The sequence below is a fragment of the Onychomys torridus genome, chromosome 14, assembly GCF_903995425.1.
Source record: "Onychomys torridus chromosome 14, mOncTor1.1, whole genome shotgun sequence".
NCBI lineage: Eukaryota > Metazoa > Chordata > Mammalia > Rodentia > Cricetidae > Onychomys > Onychomys torridus.
The window spans coordinates 54,624,065-54,649,271 of record NC_050456.1 but is presented as its reverse complement, the minus strand read 5'-3'; the positions used below and the strand labels follow the sequence as shown (position 1 = coordinate 54,649,271).

General features: G+C 47.9%; 1 protein-coding gene across 1 annotated transcript in view; it reads right to left on the bottom strand.

Moving 5' to 3' along the window:
• The window catches only part of Ift43 (intraflagellar transport 43), a 66,249-nt gene extending 44,137 nt beyond the window's left edge, over window positions 1–22,112 (bottom strand). Inside the window, exons 1-2 of the mRNA XM_036205640.1 lie at window positions 22,019–22,112; window positions 19,631–19,723 (exon numbers count right to left, since the gene is read on the bottom strand). Of these exons, the coding sequence (XP_036061533.1) occupies window positions 19,631–19,723; window positions 22,019–22,072 (147 nt within the window). The 5' untranslated portion in view covers window positions 22,073–22,112. The remainder of the gene's footprint in view (window positions 1–19,630; window positions 19,724–22,018) is intronic.
• Window positions 22,113–25,207: the final 3,095 nt, after the last annotated feature.

Sequence of the window (25,207 nt, the reverse complement as noted above, 5' to 3'; positions counted from 1 at the left end):
GTATAAAGAAGACCAGGTAACACAGCCACTAACCAGTCCCATGAGTTTCCCTGGGTTAGAGGAATCCCTTCTGCTGTACAATCCTGTGATTCTGTGAGGCTGTGAACTATAGTATTTTGAATTCCTGGAGCAGGTACCTAGGCCAAACAGAAAAATGAGATGGAACATTTATCATCCGTGTGAGTGGTTGTAAAGGAGATGGAGCGAGAGCAGAGAAGACCAAGCTATGGGAAGAAATAAGACATAAACATCAAGACTTGGTCGAAAGTGTCAATCTGGGCACAGAGAAAGAATACAGTGATTAAGAGTCAGTAAGAATGGAGGCCAGAATGTGAGGGGGGATTGTTTTGCTGCATTCAACTGAAGTAAGGCCCTCTTACAATACCAAGTTCACAGATGAGGAAGAAAGCCTGAGGTTAACTCACCCAAAACCATGTTGTCTGTAAAAGGCGGAACAAGGATTGAAAGCTAGGTCAGTGGGCAGCAGAACTTGCCCTGAGCCAGCTGAGACTCCTTGACAGCTCTGTGCATGCCAGCTAGGACATGGTGCTGAATGTAACGGCCACAGTCAAGGTCACTGGAGGATGGACCTAAGCAGCCTCCAAACAACTTGATCAATGCATCTACCCTGACTTTAAAGAGAAGCCCTGAGAAGCCAAAATGAAACTTCAATTTCTATACCAAAAGTAAGAGGTACCCAATAATGATGTAAACATCCTCTAATACAGGGGGACCAGTGAGTGGTCTGGGCTAACCTCTACTCTGCTTCCACTCAGCTTCCACTGAGGGGAGGATTAAGGGCAGAGGCGGGATTAGAAAGTGAGGCCCAAAATAAACCACGACAGCTTTAACACTGTGCCAAACAGTGTCAGGTTCATGCAACATAAAGCTGTGGGTTTCAAAAGCAGCTGTCTTGACCATGAGGCCCAGGACAGCCTCCTTATTCCGAGTGGACTGGCTTTGAAGAATGAGGGGGTAAAAAGAAGGGTGAGAAATGAGCACACCAGAAAGGAGGGGGCAAGCTGTAGTTTGAAAAGATGCAGAGACAGGAGGAAGCAAAAGGTTTGGGTTCAGATTTTAGAACTGCCCCTTCATGGCTCCACAGCCTTGGGCTGGTCACACCTTCACTAAGCCTGCTTTCTTGCGAAGGATGAGAAAGGTCACAAGTGCCCGCAGCTCTACTCTAAAAACCCTGGCAAATCAGTGCCACTCCATGCCGTGAGTGTATACTGTCAAGAGCAGCACCATCGATCCAATGCAGGCTTTGGAGGAGACATTCTCCAGGACCAGAGAAAGACCGTGGAAAGGTCTGGGTAGCACCCTAAGGCTATCATTGCAGGGCCTGCCCTGCACATGCTCTGTTCCAGAATCTAGGAATTATCTACCTACTTTACACAAAGAGAAACCAAGAGGAGAGAGCCACACTCCTCTCTCACTGGACCGTCACTGTGATGCTCAGGAAGGCATTTTGTCTGGTGTCGTGATACCCAAAAGCCATCAAACTGTCCACTCTAAGTCACTCCTGGGATATGGCTGCCAATAGTTTTTGAAGACACTAAAGGGAACTTATTTCAGCCCTGAAAATCATGCTTAAAATTCACCCTGGATTCGCCCATCTTGGACAGTATCCCTGAATTAGATCCCTTGGGTCATACTAAAACCAGCTCTCCCCCATTCCCTTCTTGGGTCCACATACCTTCCAGGCTCTAACGAAGACATGCCCCGTTTCCCTGTACATTTTGCCACTTAGCCAACATAAACATTCTTTTCAGCTTTCACCATAAATCAAAACCTATACATTTTTGTCATTCTCTTTACTCTTTTCCATTTGTTCAAATTAATCCAGCATGTGTGTGTAGCGAGACATGTGCACAGCATGGAAGGGTGTGAATTCCTGGCTCTCTAAAGAGCTACCCTTCCTGGCACCTGTGACACTGGGGCGCTGTGTAATCAGTCTAGACTTGCCACCTCAACCAAATCCAGAGTAGAATAATTTGGAGCAAGTTGAGAGCAGAAGCCTGCTGGAAGAAACCTGAGCTCTTGTGTGGTTCCTCAGGGGTGACCATGGAAAAGAAGTGAGGGGGGAAGGGGGGACTGAAAGAAGCTCCCTGGGCTGCCTGCCCCACTGTGGGACCACTGCCAAGCTCCACCCCTCACGCCGTGTCCCAGTGGCAACTCCGAGACATCAGGTTGTACACTACAGGCCTTTACCTTGTTCAGCCCTAAGAATTCAGCAGGAAGCTGTCAGCACACAGCAAGGACATGGCTAATGTTTCAGTCTGGTCGCTCCCCATCATTTCAAAGGTGTCCCCTGTGATCCTCCCAAGACTTTAGATTCCTTTAGAATTGTTCCCCAACCCCTGAATTCCCAGGTATCATGGTCCCTCAATATTTCAAACAGCAAAATTTTGTTTGGGGTTTTTGGGTGTGGTTAGAAGTACTAGATTGTTTTTGTTGTTGTTATTTTGAGACAAGGTTTCTCTGTGTAACAGCCTTGGCTGTCCTGGAACCAGCTTTGTAGACCAGGCTGGCCTCGAACTCACAGAGATCCACCTGTCCCCACCTCCTGAGTGCTGGGATTACAGGCGTGCACAGCCACTGTCGGCCCAGCCAGGGTTTTTAATCTTGCTAAAAATTGTTCTTAAAAAACCCACTATTTTCTCTGACCTTCATTTCATTAAAGAATGGAACTATATAATTTACCCAAATTATAAAGGCACAAACCAGCCGGGCAGTGGTGGCGCACGCCTTTAATCCCAGCACTCAGGAGGCAGAGCCAGGCGGATCTCTGTGAGTTCGAGGCCAGCCTGGGCTACCAAGTGAGTTCCAGGAAAGGTGCAAAGCTACACAGGGAAACCCTGTCTCGAAAAACCATAAATAAATAAATAAATAAATAAATAAATAAATAAATAAATAAATAAAAGGTACAAACCAAGAAGATAAACTGTCCTTTACACTGAATAAAATTTACTTATGAAAACTTATAACTTTGGTCCTTGGCTTTATCAATTGCTAAAAATGTTCTCATATTCTAGTGTTGGAAGGTGCTACCTGTCTCTAATGCCTCAGACAAACTCTCTCCTCCCTGATTTACTTCTATTTACGTGATGGTGTGTGCGTGCGTGCGTGCGTGTGTGTGTGTGTGTGTGTGTGTGTGTGTGTGTGTGTGTATGCACATGCACACACAGAGGCCGGAAGGTGTCAGAGCTCTGGAGCTGAAGTTGCAGAAGTTGCAGGTGGTTTTGAACTGCCTCATGTGGGTGGCTGGGGACCAAACTCCAGTCCTGGAAGAGCTTCCATCACTCTAAACCGCTGAGCCATCTCTCCAGCCCCTTCCCACCCTTTCTCCCACAACACAGGCAGAAGGCACTGGTCCCAGGTGACAATGGGCTGTCACAGAGGCACGCCAAGTGCTTCCCCAGCTCATCAACTTTGTCACTTTTCACAAGGCTCTGCAGGAGGCCTCCTGCCGTTTGAACAGCACACCCCCAGCTCTCCAACTTGGGACTTTTTAGATTCACTTTTCAGAGTGCTACACAAGTTCAGTGACCCATGGATACCTATGTGCTAAAACAAAATCCAGACTGAGATGAATATAATCCAAGTTTCTATAATGTAGCAGCACAATGTCTCACATCGAAACCAAAACTACCAGGCATGTGAAGCGAAGTTAAAAAGCCTAGGAAAAACACTGACCTCACATGACCCAGATGTTGGAATCGTCAAAAGCTTTAAAGAAACAATGATAAATGCATTCAAGGGGGCTGGAAAAATGGCTCAGTGGTTAAGAGCATATACTGCTCTTGGAAAGGACCCAGGTTCAGTGCCCAGCACCCACATGGTAGCTCACAACCATACATAAACTCCAGGTCCAGGGGATACACCTCACTCTTTTGACCTCTGAGGTCATACATTTTCTGTATGCTACTCATACATACATGGGGGGGGCGGGGGGGGACCTTAGACACATTAAAAATAAGTATGCTCGAGACTGTAAAGGAAAAGATGGTCATAATTGGTGAGCAGATAGGAAATCTAAGTGCAAAACAGAAATTATGTGTTTAAAAAAATGAAGGGGGAGGGAACCAAATAGCAATTTAGAAATTGGCCGGGCAGTGGTAGCACACGCCTTTAATCCCAGCAGTTGAGAGGCAGAGCCAGGCAGATCTCCATGAGTTCGAGGCCAGCCTGGGCTACAGAGTGAGTTCCAGGAAAGGTACAAAGCTACACAGAGAAACCCTACCTCGAAAAACCAAAAAGAACTTACATGTAAACTAACTGAACAAAAACTCCAGTGAATGGGTTTAACAGTAGCTTGAAACCAGTGGCAGAAAAAACTGAAAGGCAGATGATCTTGAAAGACTAACAGAGGGCTGGTTAAGAGCACTGACCGTTCTTCCTGAGGACCCAGGTTCAATCCCCAGCACCCACGTAGCAGCTCATAGCTGTCTGTAACTCTAGTTCCAGGGGACCTCGACACCTTCATACCAATGTACATTGAATAAACTAATTTAAAAAAAAAAAAGACTCGATGTGAAGGAACAAAAAAGGATAAAAGGGGAGACAAGGCTAACAAGACTTCTTGGGAAAGAGCAACACAGATCATTTGACAGAATGTGAACCATCCAACCCAGATTCCAGGAACAGGGAGAAAGACGTGAGCACGAAATGTCTTAGGTCTACTGCCACACCACCCAGAATCTCGGAAGCTAAGTAAGCAGGGTGGGCCTGGTTAGTACTCGGATGGAAACAGCTATCTGAGGAAAACCTGGTCTAAATATTTCCAAATCTGGTAAAAATGGAAATATCAACCTACAGGTGTGAAAAATTCAGCAAATCCCAACAAAACAGATAAATAGAAAATCATACCTAGGAGCAGGACAGATTAACTACTAAAAACCAAACATCAGCACAGGCTGACCGAGCTCACACATGACCCAGGCTAGGCCTGGAATACTGATCCCCCTGCCTCTGTGCCTGCTGGGAACAAAATTTACATATAAACCTGCAGTCACCACTACAATGAAGGCCAGTGGTCAAAGGAATAGCAATCCTGTTTTGTTTTGAGTCGGTCTCCCTACACAGCCCTGGTACTCTGAAACTCACTGCATAGATCAGGCTGGCCTCACATTTGCATTGATCTTCCTGTCTTTACCTCCCAAGTTGCTGGGATTAGGAAAACTGTGCCACTAAATCTGGCTGATCTTTCCAATTCTGAGGAAAAAGAAAAAAACTTAGTCTAGAATTCTACATCCAAAGAGAATATCCTTAAAAAGTAAAGATGAAATGAAGACATTTTAAGACAAACCAAACAGAACAGTCCCTGGCAGACAAGAAATGCCACATGAGGACTGGAGAGATGGCTCAGCAGTTAAGAGCATGGGCTGCTCTTCCAGAGGTCCTGAGTTCAATTCCCAACAACCACACAGTGGCTCGCAACCATCTATCATGGCATCTGATGCCTCTTTTGGTGTGAGGGTGTACATGCAGATTAGAGTACTCATATACATAAAATACAAAAAATAAATCGATCTTTAGAAAAAAAGAAAACCTAAAATCTGAAGAAAAAAAAGAAAAAAGAAAGAAAAGAAATGCCAGGTGAGGGGGTTGTCTAAGCTATAGAGAAACGATACCGGATGGGGACCGGATCATCACAGGAAACCCTAACAACTCTATCTAAGCTGAGGCTACAAAGTGTTCTGCAGAAGTTATAACGCACGTGCTGTTAAATAAAGTATATGCTGTCGATAGCACGGAAGACCGAGGGGGACAAGGGGACTCATCCTGCAGTGCCAGGTCCCCCATTGTCGCACGTAGGTTAGGGATTCACGTTCCTGCCCCTAGAGTAACCACTGTGAGAATTACATAAAAAGCCAACGTCAGCATGAAGACAAGACATAGCTATTACCCAGGGCAAAAGTATGTGGCCAGAAACGTTTCCGTCTGGCACTGATTACATTCAGTCTTAGGAACCTTCTCATGTGAAGTACCATTGCTAAGTGAGTGTTTTACTATCAGCCTGCTCCGCAGGAATTACTGGCATGCACACAGTGAGAAGAGGTCCAGCCTCACTAGCCTCTCACTGAGGCTTACCAGCCAGCGTCTCCTGGTTCCTAAACAGACTTAATACTCTGGATTCACTACACATTCTCCCCACCTCTTGACGCTCCTAAAGTCTGGCTGTCCCCCACAGACTTTGTTGATTCTCTCGAAGAATCTTTCAAGCAGAGCCTACTCCATTCAATCCCACAAAAATAAATAAATAAATAAAAGTAAAAAAATTTTTTTAAAAAAAAGCCTCTACCTCACTCCCCCACAAGCTCCTCTAGACCTTGACTCTTCTAAAAAAAAACGTTTTCTGAGCTCATGCTATTCAGTTAACAAGTCTCTTTAATTCTCCATCTTGGTCACTAAAAACAGCCTAGGCAAACAATGATCTGCTGGGTAGTTTTGCTGTCAATGTGATACAATCTGGGGTCACATGGGAAGAAGGCACCTTAGCTGAGGAACTGTTTAAGATCAGACTGGTCTGTGGCCATGTCTGTGAGTGTCTTGATGGCTAATCTGGGAGAGCCTGGCCCATCGTGGGCCTGGGTAATGTCAGAAAGTTGGCTGAGCATGAACAGGGTGAGTGAGTAAGCAGTGTTCCTCCATGGCTGCTGACCTGCCTTCCCTCAATGATGGACTATGACCTGGAAGTGGAAAGATGAAATAGACTTTTTCCTCCCCAATGTTCTTTTGGTCAGTGTTTAATTGTAGCAATAAAAAGTAACGGATACATGCACCAAAACTCAGGGCATTTGGCTAACTCTCGGCTAGTGGTTCCGTTTTCAGACAACTCACAGTTCGGCTCACCCGTAACCACACAGCTGCCCCAGCTTCAAACGACAATAACCTTGCTGCGTTTCAAACCCCAGTTAGAACCTGAAATGGTTTCGTGGCCATTCTGAAATATCTAATTACTACAAACTGTAATGTCACTGATAAATTTTCTTTTCAAAAACTTAAGTACAAAAGGGGAGCTGTTGTCTTTGGTGGGGGTTGTTTGTTTGTTTGTTTGTTTGTTTAACGTTAATAATGGGAGTGGCATGTGGGCCCCAAGAAATTGTAAGAGCATCGTGGTACGGCCTGAAGCTTGGGAACACTGCCTTGGCTCTGCTATATCATCTTCTATGACGACTCCAACCGCCTCCATGCATCTCCCTGCCAACACCCTCTTTCCATGCTACACTATTCTCCAGTATAGCTGCCAGATTCCTCTCCCTAGAAAACAAAGTCAAGAATGTCTTTCCCTGCTCAACATCTGTGTGGGCACCCCACAGCATAGAAAATAAGCCCCACTGTTGTAACAGGAGGCCTATTGCTGGCTGGTCTTATGTCAACTTGATATACAAACGTGAGTTATCTGAAAGAAGGAAACCTAATTGAGAAAATACCTCCATAAGATCCAGCTGCAGGGCATTTTCTTAATTAATTACTGATGGGAGAGGGCCCAGCCCATTGTGGGTGGTTCCATCTCTGGGCTGGTGGTCCCAGATTCTATAAGAAAGCAGGCTAAGCAAGCCAGGAGGAGCAAGCCAATAAGCAGCACCCGCCATGGCCTCTGCATCAGCTCCTGCCTCCAGGTTCCTGCCCTGTTTGAGTTCCTGTCCTGATTTCCTTCAGTGATGAACAGCAATGCTGAAGTGTAAGCCAAATAAACCCTTTCCTCCCCAACTTGCTTTTTGACCATGGTGCTTCCTCACAGCAACAGGAACCCTAACTAAGACAGCCTATGTCCAAACACACCTCAGTGTTCTCCATCTGCCCTTCTGCTTACCCCACATCTGCAGATTCCCATGCATTCACTTCTATGCAGACCAGAGCTGCGTCCTTCTGAGGCCCTCATTAGCTCTCAGGAGTTTGTGCTGCCTCTGTGATCCAGGCTCTGCTATAACTTCCAGATTCTCACCACTTGTCTGTGTGGCTCTCAACTACAACATGATATCTTGATCATTTTTGTACTGGAAAGTACATATCAAATGTAAGACAAAGAAAATTCTACTTAGGAATATATTTTTATATTTCATATATATTTTTATATATTATATACATATATATATATATATATCTCCAGCAAAATGGCTCAGTGAGTAAAGGCACTTATTGCAGAGGTTGAAGGCAACTGAGTTTGAGATCCAGGACCCATATGGTAGGAGACAATTGCTCCCCACAAGTGGTCCTCTGGTCTCTATATGCATGTTACAGTACACAGGCACCCACATCACCATCCCTTGTGGTGGTATTGTGTTCCCTAAAACATTGTGCATGCTAATAAACTTATCTGGGGTCAGAGAACAGGACGGCCACAATATTAAACATGAGGATAGGCAGTGGTAGCACATGCCTTTAATCCTAGCATTCCAGAGACAGAAATACCTCTGGATCTCGGAGTTCAAGGCCACATTGGAAACAGCCAGGCCTGGTGACACACGCCTTTAATCCCAGGGAGTGATGGCAGAAAGTATGTAAGGTGTGAGGACCAGGAACTAAGTTAGTTAAGCATTTTGGCTGGTTAAGCATTCAGGGTTTCCAGCAACAGTTCAGCTGAGATTCATGTGGATGAGGACTCAGAGGCTTCCAGTCTGAGGAAATAAGACCAGCTGAGGAACTGGCGAGGCGAGGAAGCTGTGGCTTGTTCTGCTTCTCTGATCTTCCAGCATTCACCCCAATAACTGGCCTCAGGTTTGTTCTTATTAATAAGACCTGTTAAGATTCCTGCTAAAATCCCTACCCACAAAGATAGATAAATTTAAAAACACTGTGGTGGTTTGGCCTCCAGGGGCTCATATATTTCAATGTTTGGTTCCCAGCTGGTGGAACTGTTTTGAGCATGATTAGAAGGTGTGGCCGCCTTAGGGGAGGTGTCCCTGGGGATAAGATTTGAAGTATCAAAAGCCCATGCCAGGTCCAGTCACACTCTCTGCCTCCAACTTATGGATCAGATGTAAGTTCTCAGCTACTGCTTCAGCACTATGCCTGCCTGCCGCCATGTTCCCAGCCATGATGGTTAGGGACTCACTCTCTGAAATGGTAAGCAAGCCCCTAATTAAATGATTTTCAAAGTTGCCTTGTTTGAGGTGTCTGTCCACAGAAGTAGAAAAGTAACACACACACACACACTCACACACACACACACACACACACACACACACACATGCAGGCACTTATAGGAGACTGAATTCTCCATAACCACTGGTTAAGAGGTAAACCAGAAAGGGGTACGAGAAAGAGAAACTGGGGAGATGGAAGGAAAACAAAGGGAGGCCAGAAAGGGAAGAAAAGGACAGACAGACAGATGCCAAGGGTGACAGACAAGGAGCCCTGCTCATTTAGTGGAGAACACAGACATGTCAGAATCTACTTGCTGGGTTCTTACGGCAAGTTCTTACTAAGCCTGTGTGTGTGTGTGTGTGTGTGTGTGTGTGTGTGTGTGTGTGTGTGTGTGTGTAGTTCTGTGCAGGCACACACGCCCTGACAGACTGCCCCAGAATCTGTAGTGGTGCCCCATTACTAGGGGACTCTCCCCAGGCTGTCAAGCACTGCTGATCCCTTCTCCTTTGTGACATCTCACTTACCTTGGCTTGGGCATGCTCCAGATGTCTGCTTTTCTCCTCTCCTCTCCTGACACTCACAACTTTGACAGACTGGCTTACCTATGTGTTTTTAAACTGTGGGTATGCCTCAGCTTCTGCCTGTTCCTCAGCTTGTCAAGGGGGCCTCGCCTCTTCTGATCCTGCAAACTCTCTCACTGAGAACACAGCTCCTGCTCACCACCTGAATGTTAGTGATGTCAGCCCTGAACTTGGCATATTCAAGCACCATGCAGAAAAGTCTCCTGGGCATCATCCACTGGCAGTCCCAGAGGTACCTCAAACTGGCAAAGCCCTCCTAGGCTTTTTCTTTGCTCCTTTAACTGAGGACTTGCCAAGTGCCAGGACCAGGGCAGGAAGAAGCACAGTAGGAACACCTGGGGTTTATAACTGATGGTCTAAATAATTACACAAATTACTGATGTACACTGGGGGAGAGGAAAATCAAAGAACACTATGAAAGTGCAGTGAGGGGACCAGCTGAAACGGGAATACTTCAAAAGAGCAACGTGCAACTTGAACCTGAGAATAACTAACGGTCAGCCCAGCAAAGAGTAGGAGTATAGGGCTGGGGAGATGGCTCAGTGTGTAAGAATGCCTGCTGTGCAAGCAGAAGGGCCTGAGTTCGAATCCCCAACACCCATGTATTAATAAAAGTCAGGCATGGCTGTATATGACTGTAACCCCAGTGTTGGGACTGGAGACAGGCAGATCCTGGGAGCTCGCTGGCAAGCCAGTCTACTCAAGATGCTAAGTTTCAGGTTCAACGAGAGACCTTATCTCAAGGGAACAAGGCAGAGAGCAATAAGGGAGACATCTGACACCCTCCCCTGGCCTCTGCATGGGTGCATGCACCTGTGCATGAGAGCACGCACACGCACGCACGCACCAGAGTAACGGTAACTATGCTGTCCTATGGAATGACAGAATTTGGGGAGTGGGGGAGAGTATGTCGAGAATCACAGAAGCAGTGGAGTTCAGCTCCACTGTAACAGGAGACAGCTCTGAAGCGAGGCTGGAGATGTATAAAAACCAAATCTCACAGGGTCAAGTGAGAGTAACATGCATTCACACATACATGCAGGGTTTTGCATTTACACGGGCCTGGAACTCACCAGGTAGATCAGGCTGACTTCAAACTGACAGCATTTCTCCTGCCTCAGCCTCCTGAGTACTGGGATTTCAGGCATGAGCTACAGCACCCGGAATTTGTTTTTTTTACTTCTGAAAACAATGGGTATTAATTGTGGGAAAAATGGGGTTTTGTTTTTTTGTTTGTTTGGTTGGTTTGGTTTTTTTTTTTTTTTTTTTTTTTTTTAGCACTGGGATGGAACCCAGGGTGATGCTCATTTAGAACTCCTTCTGAATGTGAACCGCTGTGGGTGTGTACAGGATGACTCTAGCTGAACCTCAGGTGGGTGGGCACACAAGGGAAGACCCGGGAACAAGGCCACTCCCTCGGGACCCAGGTGACACTGTAGTGGTTCAAACCACTTCTCTAGTTCCATTTGGAGCCAGGGCTTCCGAGGAGTCTGATCTGGAGGCCTTGCCTGAACAGAAGCCAGTTCTCATTACAACACAAGCATCGTTACCAGGAAAATCTTCTCCAACCAAAAAAAGACGTCTGAACATGAGCCAGCCGGCCACCTACTCCCAAAGGAGTCTGATCAACTCCGGTGTCGCAGCGGTGTGAGATCCTTGGCCCACCGCAGAGGTCTTCCTGACCAGCTCAACGACAAACACATGGAGAAGGGGCTGGTGTCAAACCCAGGGGCACTGGTGACTCCCGGCACAAACCCAACCTGCCACACTCTCTCCTTGCCTCCAGAACGGCCTCCCTTACAGGAGAAGCCTCCCTGCTCTTCTGGTATGAACTGAGTCTCTGCTCAGACATGGCTTCTTCCTGCAGAGTCTAGCTGGGTGCCCTGAGGTGAAGAGTCTCACGGCTGGTGACTTCGCTCTCTGATTTGCTTCACAACTCCTTTGCAGGCTCCCAGACCAAGGTTCTAGAGACCTTGGGACCATGACTATCCAGGACCTGGCACACAGAAGGTGTTCAGTCAAGCTTTAATAAGTGAATGGATGAATGTTACCTTTTACTCAAGGCCACAAAGGTCACGAGTGTCCTCATTTCCTCCTATGCCCTCAGAACCACTGAAGTCCATGTCAACAACTAAGGATTAGTCTTTGGGAAGTAGACAAGCACTGGAAAGTAACTGGCCAATAGTATAGGCAGGCATGCTCACAGAGGAGACAAAATGGGTCGCCACAGATTCTCTCCAAAGAGTCCCATCCAAATGCCATTGTCTTGCTTTGTTTGTTCTGGGGGGGGGGGGGTACCCTAAGGACCAGTTAGTTCTGTGAAATATGAACACTTCTGACTCTTGACCAGAACTGAAACTCAGGAAAAATTGGTAACAGGTTCTAATTCTCATGACTTAGATAAATGTCAAAAGTAGCTGCATGTGTCAGACGCTGTTCCAGAGCTTTCTACATTCTCTCAGGTAACCCCCAGCCCTGTAAATATCACCACTGTGTCCATTCAGCAGATGAGGAAACAGGCTTAGTATGGTAAGTTACTTGTGAAGAGGTATACCTAGCTAATGGCAGAGCTGGGGTCAAAGGTAAAATGGCAATCCTCACCCTTTGGGGCAGATGACAATGGACAACTTACTGACACAGTGGGCTAGGCCTCTGGTATTTATGTCAGGTGAGGAAGAGCGTCTTAAGGTGCATGGTGAGCACCAACCTTCCTCATGGGACACAGGTGATGCTAAGAAGACCATGCACTGTCCTGGGGCAGCCAGAAAGCTCTGAACACTGGAGCAGAGCTGAAGAAGACTCTGAGATGCTGATTTCGAATTGTGAGCTCTCCCGACATGGCATTCCCGCCCACACAGCAGCCAGGCCCGGGGATGGGTCGTGATGTACATCTGCCCACCCAGAGGGAGAGCCCAAACGGAGGCATTCGAAGCATGACATAAATATGAAGTGTGGAAAACGCATTCCTTGTGGACGGCTCCACATCAAATTCCCTGCATCCCTCTTTGGCAACGTTATCAGCGACATCATTCAACCCAGCCGATTGGAGAAGAGGTTACGAAAAAGGCTGAAAAATGTGACCAATCATGAGAGTTATTTTTGTGAGAAAGGAGAAAAAAAATGTCACCAAAAAGGGTCAGGAGATAACCCTATTGGGCTGAAAATAACTACCCTGCTGGCAGACCAGTCAGGGAACAAGCAGAGGGCGAGGGACGTAATGCAAAGTGCCGCGGGAGTGCTGGCCGAGTGAGGCGGCTGGGGGATGAGGAAATTGGCCTAATTTGGGAACATGAGTCCAGCAGCATTTCTCAGATTCCTGGGCAAGATTCTGGCTAACTTTGAGCTCTGTGTCCTCAGGAGGAACACTGAGGGTATTGGGGGGGGGGGGGGGGGAAGAAACAGCTGGGATTCAACGCCACTCTCTACAACTAATAAGGATGACCAAACGAGGACCCACTCCCTCTGCAGAAGACTCCGGGATCCCGTGGTCTCTCCGCTCTCTCCCCCAAAGCCCCTTCTTCCTGGGGGGAGGGGAGGGTCTGTATATCACCTGTAGGGCGGGTAGGAGAGGGCATGGAGTGGCTGGCTACAGGCAGAGATGAGCTGAGGGCTCTGGATGAGTTACCCAGCCTCTCCTGAGTGAGGTAATGGTATCTATCTACTTCTAGAGGCACCTCCAGGCTTTCCTGGGGTTGCTGCAAGGGCTTAGCACACAGGTAGCAACTGTTTCAACGGAGGCTCTGATTTCTATCTGCAAGATAAAAGCTCAGGCCAGAAGCCACCTTATATAAGCACGGGAGAAATGCACATCCATAGCTAAACCAGCCCTGGAGCGTTTTGCCAAAGCCTACTTTTGCCCATACTCAGCGTAACATAACTGGATGGCCCAGGGCTTTTCTCAAAGGAGTTATGTAAGCATCATTTGAGTCAGCAGATTGGCTTGTCGGGCAGAGACACCCGCTTTCAACTCGTACAAGGGCTTTTCCTCAGACACACTGTAGAACTACCTTCCAGCAAAGCCCGCTCCTAATTTCAATGACTGCCAACGTGATTTGCTAACTGAACCACACACCTGATCCGAGTCTGATCTTTGACCAGTGAGACAGACAGACAGACAGACACACAGACAGACAGACACACACACACACACACACGCACACACGCACACACACACACACACGATGGTTGTGAGCCTTCCCAGTGCTCCACATTTCCTGGGGGCTCCATGGCTAGATAATGTATTACCTACGACGCTTACATTGCCCAGTGTGATCTCCATGACAACCCTAAAGAACCAGGCACTGGTCCAGGGAACTGGGGCAATGACTAGGATGGTAAAGTGGCTGCCACACAAGCATGAGGACCTGGGTTCAGTCCCCAGCACAGCACCCATGTAAAAGTCAGGTGCAGTGGCTCGGCTCTGTAAACCTCAGGAGGGCGGGGAAGTTGGGGAGACAGGTAGAACCTGGAGCTCACTGGCAGGCCAGCCTAGCTGTCTTGATGAATTCCAGGTTTAGAGAGAGACCATGTCCCCAAAAATAAGATGGAGAGTAATCAAGGAAGACACCCAACATCAACCTCTGACATACATATGCTCACATGAACAAGTCCATACATCTCACACACACACACACACACACACACACACACACACACACACACACACACTATGGCACAACTCCAATGGACTCCAAGCCAGTGAAATGACAAAGGAGCGCATCTCCCTGTCCATTCAGGAAAACCAGGTAGTTATAGTCTTTGACATCTAAAGAATGACCAAGCAGACCGCAAGACCTCTTCTCCTCCTCTCTCAGTGTGGGCCAGGGTCCCGTTACTTGGGCTGAGCCACATGTGCTCCATGGGCACAAAGCCCCTAAACGGCGACCAAAATGGCTGGGAGAATCCAACCCAGGGGAGCGTTTACCGGGCAATTCGCTTAGGCACACTGGGACCCAGGACAGTGTTCTCATGGAGCCCCACACAACTGTAAGGAATTGGAGAGGAATGTAGGGAAGGCAGTTGGCCCAAAATAGAATTCTTCCCTTTCTTATCCAAGTCTATTTAAAAAGTTTGTATAAGTTCTAATTTTTAATGTCAAGTTAGTTTGTATCAACCTCCCCCCCCTCTCTCTGTGTGTGTGTGTGTCTGTCTGTCTGTCTGTCTGTCTGTCGTGTATCTACGTCGATGTCGCTATATGTTCATGGAGACCAAGTGTTGAGGTCAGGTGTGGATCCTGCATGCTCTCCATCTCAGTTTCTGAGGCAGGGTCTCTCACCGAACCCGGAGCTCACTGATTGCCAGCAAGCCCCAAGGGTCTTCCTGGCTCCACTTTCCAGTGCTGGGGTTACAGGTGAGCGCCACCGAGCCTGGCTTTCACGTGGGGGCACGGGACCTCACACAGGTCTGCCCGCGTCTGCACAGAGTGATGACGGTTTGAATGAGAACGGGTGCCCGATTCAGCTCACGTGTCTGAATACCTGGAACTGTTTGGGAAGGATAAGGGGGTGTGCCGCTGTGGGCGGGCTTTGAGGCTTCCCCATGATGTGAGCTCTTGGTGGGGAGGGTGCAGGGCAGACACGGAAGAGTTTGGAGGGAAGAAAGGAAGGGGGAGATGATGTCACTATAATCTCAAAAAATTTCAATGTGAGCTCTCAGCTGCTGCTCCAGCCCCATGTCCGTCTGCCTGGTGACGGCCAGGCTCTGGGCCATCCATGGTGATAAATTTCATATCCCTCAGGAACGATAAACACCAAAGAAGCCCTTCCTCCGTAAGTTGCCTTGGCCTTGGAGTTTTTTCACAGCAACAGTGAAGTAGCTAATACACACGGCAAGCACTTTCCTGGCTGAGTCAGCCCCCAATCTTGTCAGAACAACTCAAAAACCCGGAGTGGCAGTTACAAGACCCAATTCTGACTGGATTCCAAGCTCTCTTGAAAGCTAGGGCAGCTGTAAAACTGTGTACTGACCAGTTAAATGCGGCTAGCCATAAACCCACTGAGGTCTCCAGCTACTGTTTCCTGATCAAAGGGGAGAATTTAGCTGGATGCGCCCTGAACCCTTTTCCTGCCTAGAATGCAGTTCTGACCCCTGGACAATCATCAGTCATCTTGTAACCGTGAGAACTGAAGCCACGAGGTTCCAGCGGCACAGCAGGAAATTAGATGGGTTAGGATGACACAGGACACCACCCAGTGACCACATCCCCTCTGTCCTCCACTGAACTCCTCAAAAGTCAGTCCTATTTCAGTCAGGCTAGGGGAAAGTGTTGGAGGTTGATGTTAATCTGTCAGTGCTAACAGATGCAGAGGAATGCCTGGAAGTCACCCCCAAACAGCAACAGCTTTGAAACTCAGGGGGGAATAGGCACCATGCAGACCAAGTGAACAAGTCTGACGGGGCGTTAAAATGAGAGGTGGCCAAGCACAGAGGCACGTGCTTGCGATTGCAGCATGCAAAAGGCCGAAGCAGAAGCCCCTGAAGGTTGAGGCCGGCCTGAGTTACGATGCAAATCTGTCTCAGAAACAAACAAGCCAGCAAACAAAATGTAAGAAGTAGCTGGGCAGTGGTGGTGCGCGCCTTGGATCCCAGCACTTGGGAGGCAGAGGCAGGCCTGGGCTACAAAGCCAGTTCCAGGACAGCTACAGAGAAAACAAGGAAGGAAGGGAAGGAGGGAGGGAGGGAGGGAGGGAGGGAGGGAGGGAGGGAGGGAGGAAGGAAGGAAGGAAGGAAGGAAGGAAGGAAGGAAGGAAGGGCCAGGGCCAGGGCCAGGGCCAGAAGCCAGAGCTCAATGGTAAGGCACGTGTCTAACATGTGCAAGGCCTTGGGTTCCATGCCCAGCACTACGAGTAAAGACAGGCAGATGAAAAGCAGTGAACTGGGGAGGCCTGGTCACCCACAAGGATGTGGCACCAGTGACCCAGCCTTGCTGCCACACGGAAATGCCAGCCCACAGGTCTCAGTGGGAAGAACTTCTGATTTCCAAGGGAAACCCCAAATCTGGGTTTTTCACATCAGATTTCTCAATTTTGTAACTACTGACCGTTTTTTTAAAGTCTAACTGTAGAGGCTGAACACAGCATGACTGCAGGCTGGAGAAGCCTCAGTGGATAAAGGGCTTGCTGTGCAGGCCTGGTGACCTGAGTTCAATCCCCGAACCTCTGGTGGAAGGAGAGAACCAACTCAACATGCCCAGGGCCTGGATTACAGCGTGTGCCACCACACCGGGCCCTAACCACCCTCCTTCACACAGCCCTTCAATGGGAACAACAGAGTACAGAGACTCATTGACTCACTAATGTGCTGGATGAATGGGGCTTAGACGGTGCTCTTTAGTTTACCGAAGTGCTTAAATGCATAGCTCACTTGATCCCCACATTTATCTAATGGTGCTGTGATCACCATTTGACAAATGACGAGATGGAGGATTCCAGAGATTAGTGGATTTAAGAGCCAAGCAGTTAGAAGAGCCAGTGGCTCCAAGTCTCTCTGATTCCTTCTTCCACGCCCCAACTCCAACACCTCACTTTAAAATAACTATTTATTCAAAACTAATTCCTACTTGACTCTAAAGTAACACCAGTCCGCCTGATAGTTCCCAGGTACCATGCTCACATTTTTTTTAAAAGGGATATTGCCACTAAATAAAGTCAGTGAGGGGATAAAAATAAACGTATCAAGTAGTATGCTCAGAACTGGGTGTAAATGGGCACAAATCCTGGATCTAATTTTAGAAAGAAACAGCCAAAGAGTCTCTCACAGCTCAGTGAGTATATGGTCCTGTGGGAGGCTGCCCATTCGTTGCTTCAAACCCCACTACCTCAGGAAGGGGAGGGAGGCATTCTGGAACCTGGCTGGGCACCAGAGAGATAAGGAACAGAATGATTTTTCTTTTTTCTTTTTTTTTTTTTTTCTTTTTTAGTTTTTTGAGACAGGGTTTCTCTGTAGCTTTGGAGCCTGTCCTGGACTAGTTCTGTAGACCAGGTTGGTCTCGAACTCACAGAGATCCACCTGCCTCTGCCTCCTGAGTGCTGGGATTACAAGCGTGCGCCACCACCGCCTGGCCAGAATGACTTTTCATAATGACCTCCAAGGAAGATGCTGAGGATCAGAGTCAGCAACAGGTGTGCATTGAACGCATGTGTACACACACACACACACACACACACACACACACACACACACACACTCACAGAACTAGACCGCCAGCATTTCTTAGACGATCAGAAGATCAGGCAGTGCTGATCTATATCCTGACAGCCTCAACCATCTTTGAAGAGGTACCAGCTGTTCCTTCAGCGTGGTCATATGACCTGCAGGCCCCAATTCCCTCCCTCAGGTCTTCTGCTGGTGAGGGAAGAGTCGCTGTCAGATTTTACATGCCGGCATCACGGTCACAATAATTCCTCATACTCACAGTGAGTGGGGAAATGAAAGATGCACAGCCAGGACCACACAAAGAGTGTAAGACACTGGTGCCGTCATCCCTGATGCAGGGGAAAACACCTCCACTTATGTGATCTGCAAGGACAGTGTGTCTGGATTATGCACACCTATGTGGTCTGCCAGACGTCTCAGCTCAGGACCCCCCAGCCCCCGTGAACTGTTGAGTTGAACAGCCGCCAAGAAGCCAGGCTTCCTACCGTCTGGTGACTCACTTTCTAGTGGAGCAGAGAGACGAGGAAAAGGACGGTCAGCAAACACCCCAGCCTGCCCTGGGGCGGGCACTGCAAAAGCAGGCCAAGGCAGTCCTAGGAAGACAGGCTACAGAGGTCAGGGAGGCTTGGGAAGGTGAAGACTGTCCAGAGGAAGGGGGCTGAGTGAACCCTGATATTCAAGAGTACTGTTCATGGATTCCCCACCCTTCACAAAGAAGCTGGATCATTCCTTAAAGGCCGATTGGAAACATTTCCAGAAGGCAGAGGCGGCCCAATCCCCTTTCTGCCTGAGACTCTAGGAGACAGAGGTTGCTACTGGTAGCAACCCTCCAATTGTGTGACTCAACTTCATCGCACTAGAACACCTTCCGGTGTTCACTGGGTGGAAATAAAAGCCTGGACAGCGTCTGCCTTCTGAAACTTCCCAGTCCCTGCCTTTAGATGGATGCCTACAGGGCCGGGGATGTGCTCAGTCTGTGGAGTGCTTGCCTAGCACACATGACATCCTGGGCCTGATCTTAGTACCTGTAACAACAGGGCGTGGCAGGCAGTTCATGCCCGTAATCCCAGCTTGCAGGAGGTGGAGGCAGGAGAATCAGTAGTTCAAGGTCAACCTCAGCTACACAGTGAGTTCCATACTAGCCTGGCCTACTTGAGACCCTGTCTTTAAAAAAATAAGACAGGCAGTGGTAGCACAAACCTTTAATCCTAGTACTTGGGTGTCAGAGACAGGCCGAATCTCAGTGAGTTCGAGGCCAGCCTGGTCTACAAAGTGAGTTCCAGGACAGCCAGGACTGTTACACAGAGAAACCCTGTCTTGAAAAGCAATAAATAAATAGATGGATGGATGGATGGATGGATGGATGGATGGATGGATAGACAGACAGACAGACAGACAGACAGATAGATAAAAGCTGGGTATGGTAGCACATACCTTTAAACCTAGCATTTGGGAGGCAGAGGCAGGTGGATCTCTATGAGTTCGAGGCCAGCCTGGTCTACACAGCAGAGTTACCGAACAGCCAGTGCTACACAGAGAAACCTTGTCTTGAAAAACAAAAAACGAACAAACAAAATAAATTTGAGGGGGAAAAAAAACAGTCCAGAATACAAAGGTCTCCAAGAAAAGATGTCCCCAGAAGGACAAATGTCCTAGAAAGGAACTTCCAAATCAAGGCATGTGGAATGGCTGGCATTCCACAGAAATACCAAGTTCCAGAGCCCTGCTCATTATGGGGTCAGCCACTCTCCCAGAGCATTGCTCCACATCTTCCTGTTGACTTCTGCCTTTGTAACACTCACCTCTTCAGTCTGCGTCAATGAAGAATTCTTGCTACTGAAGTAACTCTCAGCCTGAGGTGACTCCTGTTGGGCTCGGCGGCCCATCTTGGCCCCCTGCAAGGAGAGACGAGAGCACAGATGATCGGATGTCATTTGAGGCCCTGTGGGTATGACATCATGGTCAGCCAGGACTGGAGTTTTATGGCATGACAGAGAACAGGATTTGAGTAACTTGTACACGTTCACAGAGAATTCTCTAAATCCTTGAGAGAGAGTACCCAAGTCCATTCTGTTGGGCAGAGCAGGAAACATTCAGGGTGGTGATGACGAGATTTTCAGAAACCACAGTTAGAGCAAAAGCAAAGTCACTTTTCTAGCCACCACACGCAGTTAGAACTGCAGCTAGCCTGGGCAGAAGCTGCAAGCCACAGCTCAGATGAGGCAGTAAAGGCTCCCACCTTCCTAGGTAGGACTTGAGTGACAGCCACCAGACAGGCTTTCAGAGAGAATCCCTCAATTTCATGGCAACTGTCACCAGAGGAATCCAGAGAGACCTCTGGCTCTGCTGGTTGGATCTGCATCTACAAGTACAAGGGAGGGGTGGGGAGAGGGGCAGGAGACAGGAATGCTGAGACATCCCTTTTGGAAACCAGAGCACTTCAAGATTCTGAGTCACCAGATGAAACATCTGCAGGTGTTCCCCAAGCCCCCCAAGTGGGCAGGGGCTCTGTCTCCAACGTTCCCCGGGACACACACAAAACGCTGAGGCACTCTAATGGGTGCTGAAGAGTGTTGGTGTGCGATCATTTACTTATAAAAAAAAAAAAAACAAAAAAACAACAAAAAACCAGCACAGCATCAGCATTTTTAGGTCTCCCAAGAGCACGGACAAAGAATTGACACCGACACCATTTTATAAAAGGGGAAACCGAGGCCCAAGAAAATGATTAAGTTGCAATGTCTTCTTGTGACTTTGAACCCTGGGTTCATCCCAGGGCACCCTACTGTAAACTCAGTGCTAAGTGTTTGAAGAAGGAAGAAAAGGGTTTTGGGAGCGCTGCATTTAAAAAACAAAAACAAAAACAAAAAACCGCCAACATAGGATCTGAGTGCCAGATTGCAATTATCAATCCCTCCAGTTGCGCTGTCATCCATCTTTCAAGATGGTGGGGGGACGATCTTTCTGATAACACAGCTCGTTTCCTTCTTCAGGAAGGCACCCTCCTCTGTTGAGGGGACGGACCCTCTTCTGCACATCCAAGTATTAGGTATCTGATCCTACAGCGACGGCTACCTTAGAACAAAAATGAATGAGCATGCCTGCAGATGCTTCTCTGCAAATGCTTCCACAAGTGGCTTCTCTGACAACTGGTAAAGTTGGAGACTATCTGAAGACCCTGTAAACTGACAACACAGGAAACCATTTCACAACCTGAGAGCCTGTATTTTAAGGGGAGCCTGTTTACTGTCCTTCTCCGAGACCCCCCCCCCAGGGCAAAGGTCAGTGACATTCTGTTCTCTGCCTAGAACAAAGTCAGATACACAGTAGGGCTCAATACATATTTGAGGAAGGAATGAATAAATCACCACATTCACATCCCAGGTACTAAAAAGTTTCATGTACCAGAAAGACATGGTGGCCCGTTGTCCTTAGCTTTTAAAAAACAAAAACAAAAACAAAAACAAAAACAAAACAAAAGGCCCCTGCCCTCTTATTATCTCCCTCCAGCAGGTGCCTCTCTAAGCACCTGGGAGGGCATCGGATGCTACCAGGGCCCCTCAAGACACCTGAGATTTTACAGCAGAAACCCAGGACTTGCCAAGAGACCCATCCTTTAGTGATCTCAACTAACTCTAAAGGCTATGGAGACTTTGGAAGGGGGTAACGACTTTGACAGAAAACACTGAATGTAGGTCTTTAACCAAGTTCTATTATCCACTGGCCATACGATGGTCATGGCCTGGGAGAGAACAGCAGTGAAGGTCAAGCGTTGTGGTAAATGCTTTCCAGGAATACCCCCATTTCACCTGCACACTGCACAGCAACGCCTCCTCCATTCTACCAGCAAGGAAGCCGGGGCTAGGTGTGTACGGGCCCATCATCAGGTTTTTGTTTTTGTTTTTACCCAGTTGTTACTCCCCATCCCCCACGTAATAAACTGGAGTATTGATTTCCAATCCTGGGGAGGGGGGGTTACAGGAAGGAAAGAACATCCCCAGCCACCTCTCTTCCCAGCAGCTTTCTGGAGAACTTCCGGGGACTAGACTCCGGGCGCAGACCCTCCGTTAAGCCGGGATTCGCTCTCGGGCGGCTGGGCCGGGGTCTGTCCCGACTCCGGGCTTCTTGGTGAGTCGGGGCACTTGTCCCACCCGTTTAACCAGCCCCCGACCCCCAGCATCGCTCCTCACGGAGGTAGCCGAGCTGCGACGTCTCTCTTCGCCCAGGTCCAGTAAATCGTCCATCTCCGCGGCCGCTGAAGTCACTTCCTGGAAACAGACGTCTCCGCCGCGTCCCCAGCAACGACCCCGCCCTTCCACCCCAGTATTTAAAGAGACCGCCTCACAGCCCCCGGGTGCTGAGTGTCACCTTCTAGTTTAAATCAGATGCTTCCTAAGCCAACTTTGCTTGACTTCGGGGAAAACAAAACAAAACAAAAACAAATCTCCAGATAGCAAAATCCTCTCCGGCTGCTCCGGTGAGGTTAGCCTTGGGGACTGCCTACATGTGTAGATCTGATGAAATAACGTTTATGAGTGAGTGCTGTTGGTGATTACTCACCATGTACAAAGGCCTTCAAATTACTGCTCAAGCGAACGCTGTATCAACCACTGTGGAGCGCAGGAAGCGTGGTATTATTTCCATTTGACAGGTGAACACTAATGTAATAAATAGTCTACAAAGTTGACAATGACTTGCAAAAATGCGTAGTATGTGAGTTCTGAAGTTCTAGAAGTTTACTGAAAGCTGTAACGCGTTTATGCATGCCTGTGATTCCAGCACTTGGGAGTTAGAGGCAGGAAAATCGGAAGTTCAATGTCATCCTCAGCTACATAGTGAGTTTGGGAGGTAGGACTGGGTTACATGAAACTCCATGTTTGAAAACAAAGTTTATTTAGAGGCCAGATTAAAATGTCCAATACTCCAGCACTAACCACTTTCAAAAGTATAAATATAGCCAAGCTCGGTGACAGGGGCTGTGTCACTGCTACTCAGGTAGATAGATCATGTATGCCTAAATGTTTGAATCCAGCCTTGGCAACATAGTGAGACCCTTTTTCAAAAGTAGAAGCCGGGCGGTGGTGGCACACGCCTTTAATCCCAGCACTCAGGAGGCAGAGCCAGGAAGATCTCTGTGAGTTCGAGGCCAGGCTGGTCTAGAGAACAAGATCCAGGAAAGGCACCAAAACTACAGAGAAACCCTGTCTTGAAACACCACCCGCCCCCAAAAAAAGAAGTAGAAATGATATAACATTAGGGGTCTTAAGTAATCTGAACAATCCCACAAAGTGGGCGACTATAGCTCATCTACTCAGCAAGACAGATAGCTTGGAGAAAATAACTCCAGTACTAAGAATTAGGCCAGCCCTTGTAATACCACGTGTTACTGAAATACTTTTTTTTTCCAGCACACAATGGCTGGCAGCCACCCTCCTAGGCCTGCAGAAGGAGATATCCCACAGATTCTCAGTCTAGGGGGTAGTCAGGTTGAGTCTTCATTGACTCATTCCACGTAAGATTCCCTAAGTCAACATCTCTGCCCGATTCTCGTCATTGGTCACCAGGACCCACAGAAAATGGAAATGTGGATGGCTCTGGGTTTGAAAGGAGGAAAACGGGAGGTCTGTCCGTAAAGCTGCATGACAAACATTACTGAAACACCCAGCAAGTAACACCCAGCACAGAGACTCACTTCCCACGTTCACTGAGGAAGACCAAACATTTTCATGCTTGATGACGCAATGGCCTGGGAGTCAGAGGAGTTCATTTCTCACCCGGGCTTTGCTTGACCTCAGGTTCCTCCCTTGGAACGTCCTTTAGAGATTTCTTCTGAGCTCCTCACTTGCTTCTCAGTGAGAATATTTTGTTAGATTTTAATCTGGTGCAACAACCATTGCCAAAAGTCTCAGACAGCTTCGATATAGACATCAACTCTCCTCCTGTTCCTTCTTCCTCGGTACCAGTTATGCAAGAAGGGATTAATGCTTGGATTTTTCAATTTCTTGTAAGCTCCCGCCCACTTCTTCCCCAACTTTGAGAAAACAAAGGGTGAATGGTACTTACCCTGGGCAAAGAGAATCCCTCGCAAGCAGGGGCTGGCAAATCTTACACACACTTGAATCATTTCAGAAGTGAGGTTTAAAATATAGCTGCGTCGAGACACTGGTGTGAGTGAGGCAGAGAGTGTATAGGCCGGAAGAGAATTCCCTCAGTAACTGCCTCCTACATGGTAAAGAGTTAGCCCAAGACAGTGGTGGCGCACGCCTTTAAGCCCAACACTCGGGAAGCAGAGGCAGGCAGATCTCTGTGAGTTCAAGGCCAGCCTGGGCTATAGAATGAGTTCCCGGGAGGTTCCAAATCTACACAGAGAAACCCTGTCTTAAAAAACCAAAATGAAAACAAAAAGCAAGAGTTAGCCCAAGAACCTCAGCCTCTGAGGCCACTCCATTTTAAAAGTCAACATCTCCCAACTGGGGTGCTCTCCTCTCCCTTCCCTGTCCCATCCCCATAATCTTATTTATTTAATGTTCACTACCCTCCCCCACTGGGAAATGCAAATTTCATAAAAACAAGTTCTGCTTTGTTCATGGACTTATCCTCAGTGCCTAGAACAGTGCAAGGCATGTAGAAAACGCCAAGGCTGTCGTCTTTCAGGGCTGGAGAGGTGGGTTATCCATTAATTGCACACACTGCTCTTGCAGAAAGCCTGGGCTGGATTCCCAGCATCTATGCCGGGCAGCTCACAGCCGCCTGTAACTTCAGTTCCAGAAGAATGCTTACCCTTATCTGGCTTCCAAGGGTGTCTGCACACACATTCATGTGGATACACACACAATTAAAAAAAAAAAAAAAAACTCTTAAAGAAATCTATTTCTCTGGGTTGGGGATTTAGCTCAGTGGTAAAGTGCTTGCCTAGCAAGCACAAGGCCCTGGATTCGATCCTCAGCTAAAAAAAAAAATCTATTTCTCAGCCTGGCAGTGGTCCTGCACACCCTTAATCCCAGCAGTCAGGAGGCAGAAGTAGGTGGATGATCTCTGTGAGTTCAAGGTCAGCCTGGTTTACAGATTGAGGTTCAGACCAGCCAGGGCTACACAGAGAAACCCTGCCTCCAAAACAAAACAAATCTATTTCTCAAATTGCAGAAGCAAACATGGCCAAGGGAAGACTGGCAATGGACAGGCAGGGTTCAAATGGTGGTATTGACACCTAAGAGCTGTGTGACCTTAAAGAAGTCATTTTTAAGGTCTTGGGATTTCCTCCTAGATAGTCATACAAGTTACAAGTCAAAATAATGCCTTTTCAGATTAGCTAGAAGATGATAGACATCTTCATGACATTGAAAAAAAAGTGAATTGTGCCTCAGTTTCCCCAGTTGTAA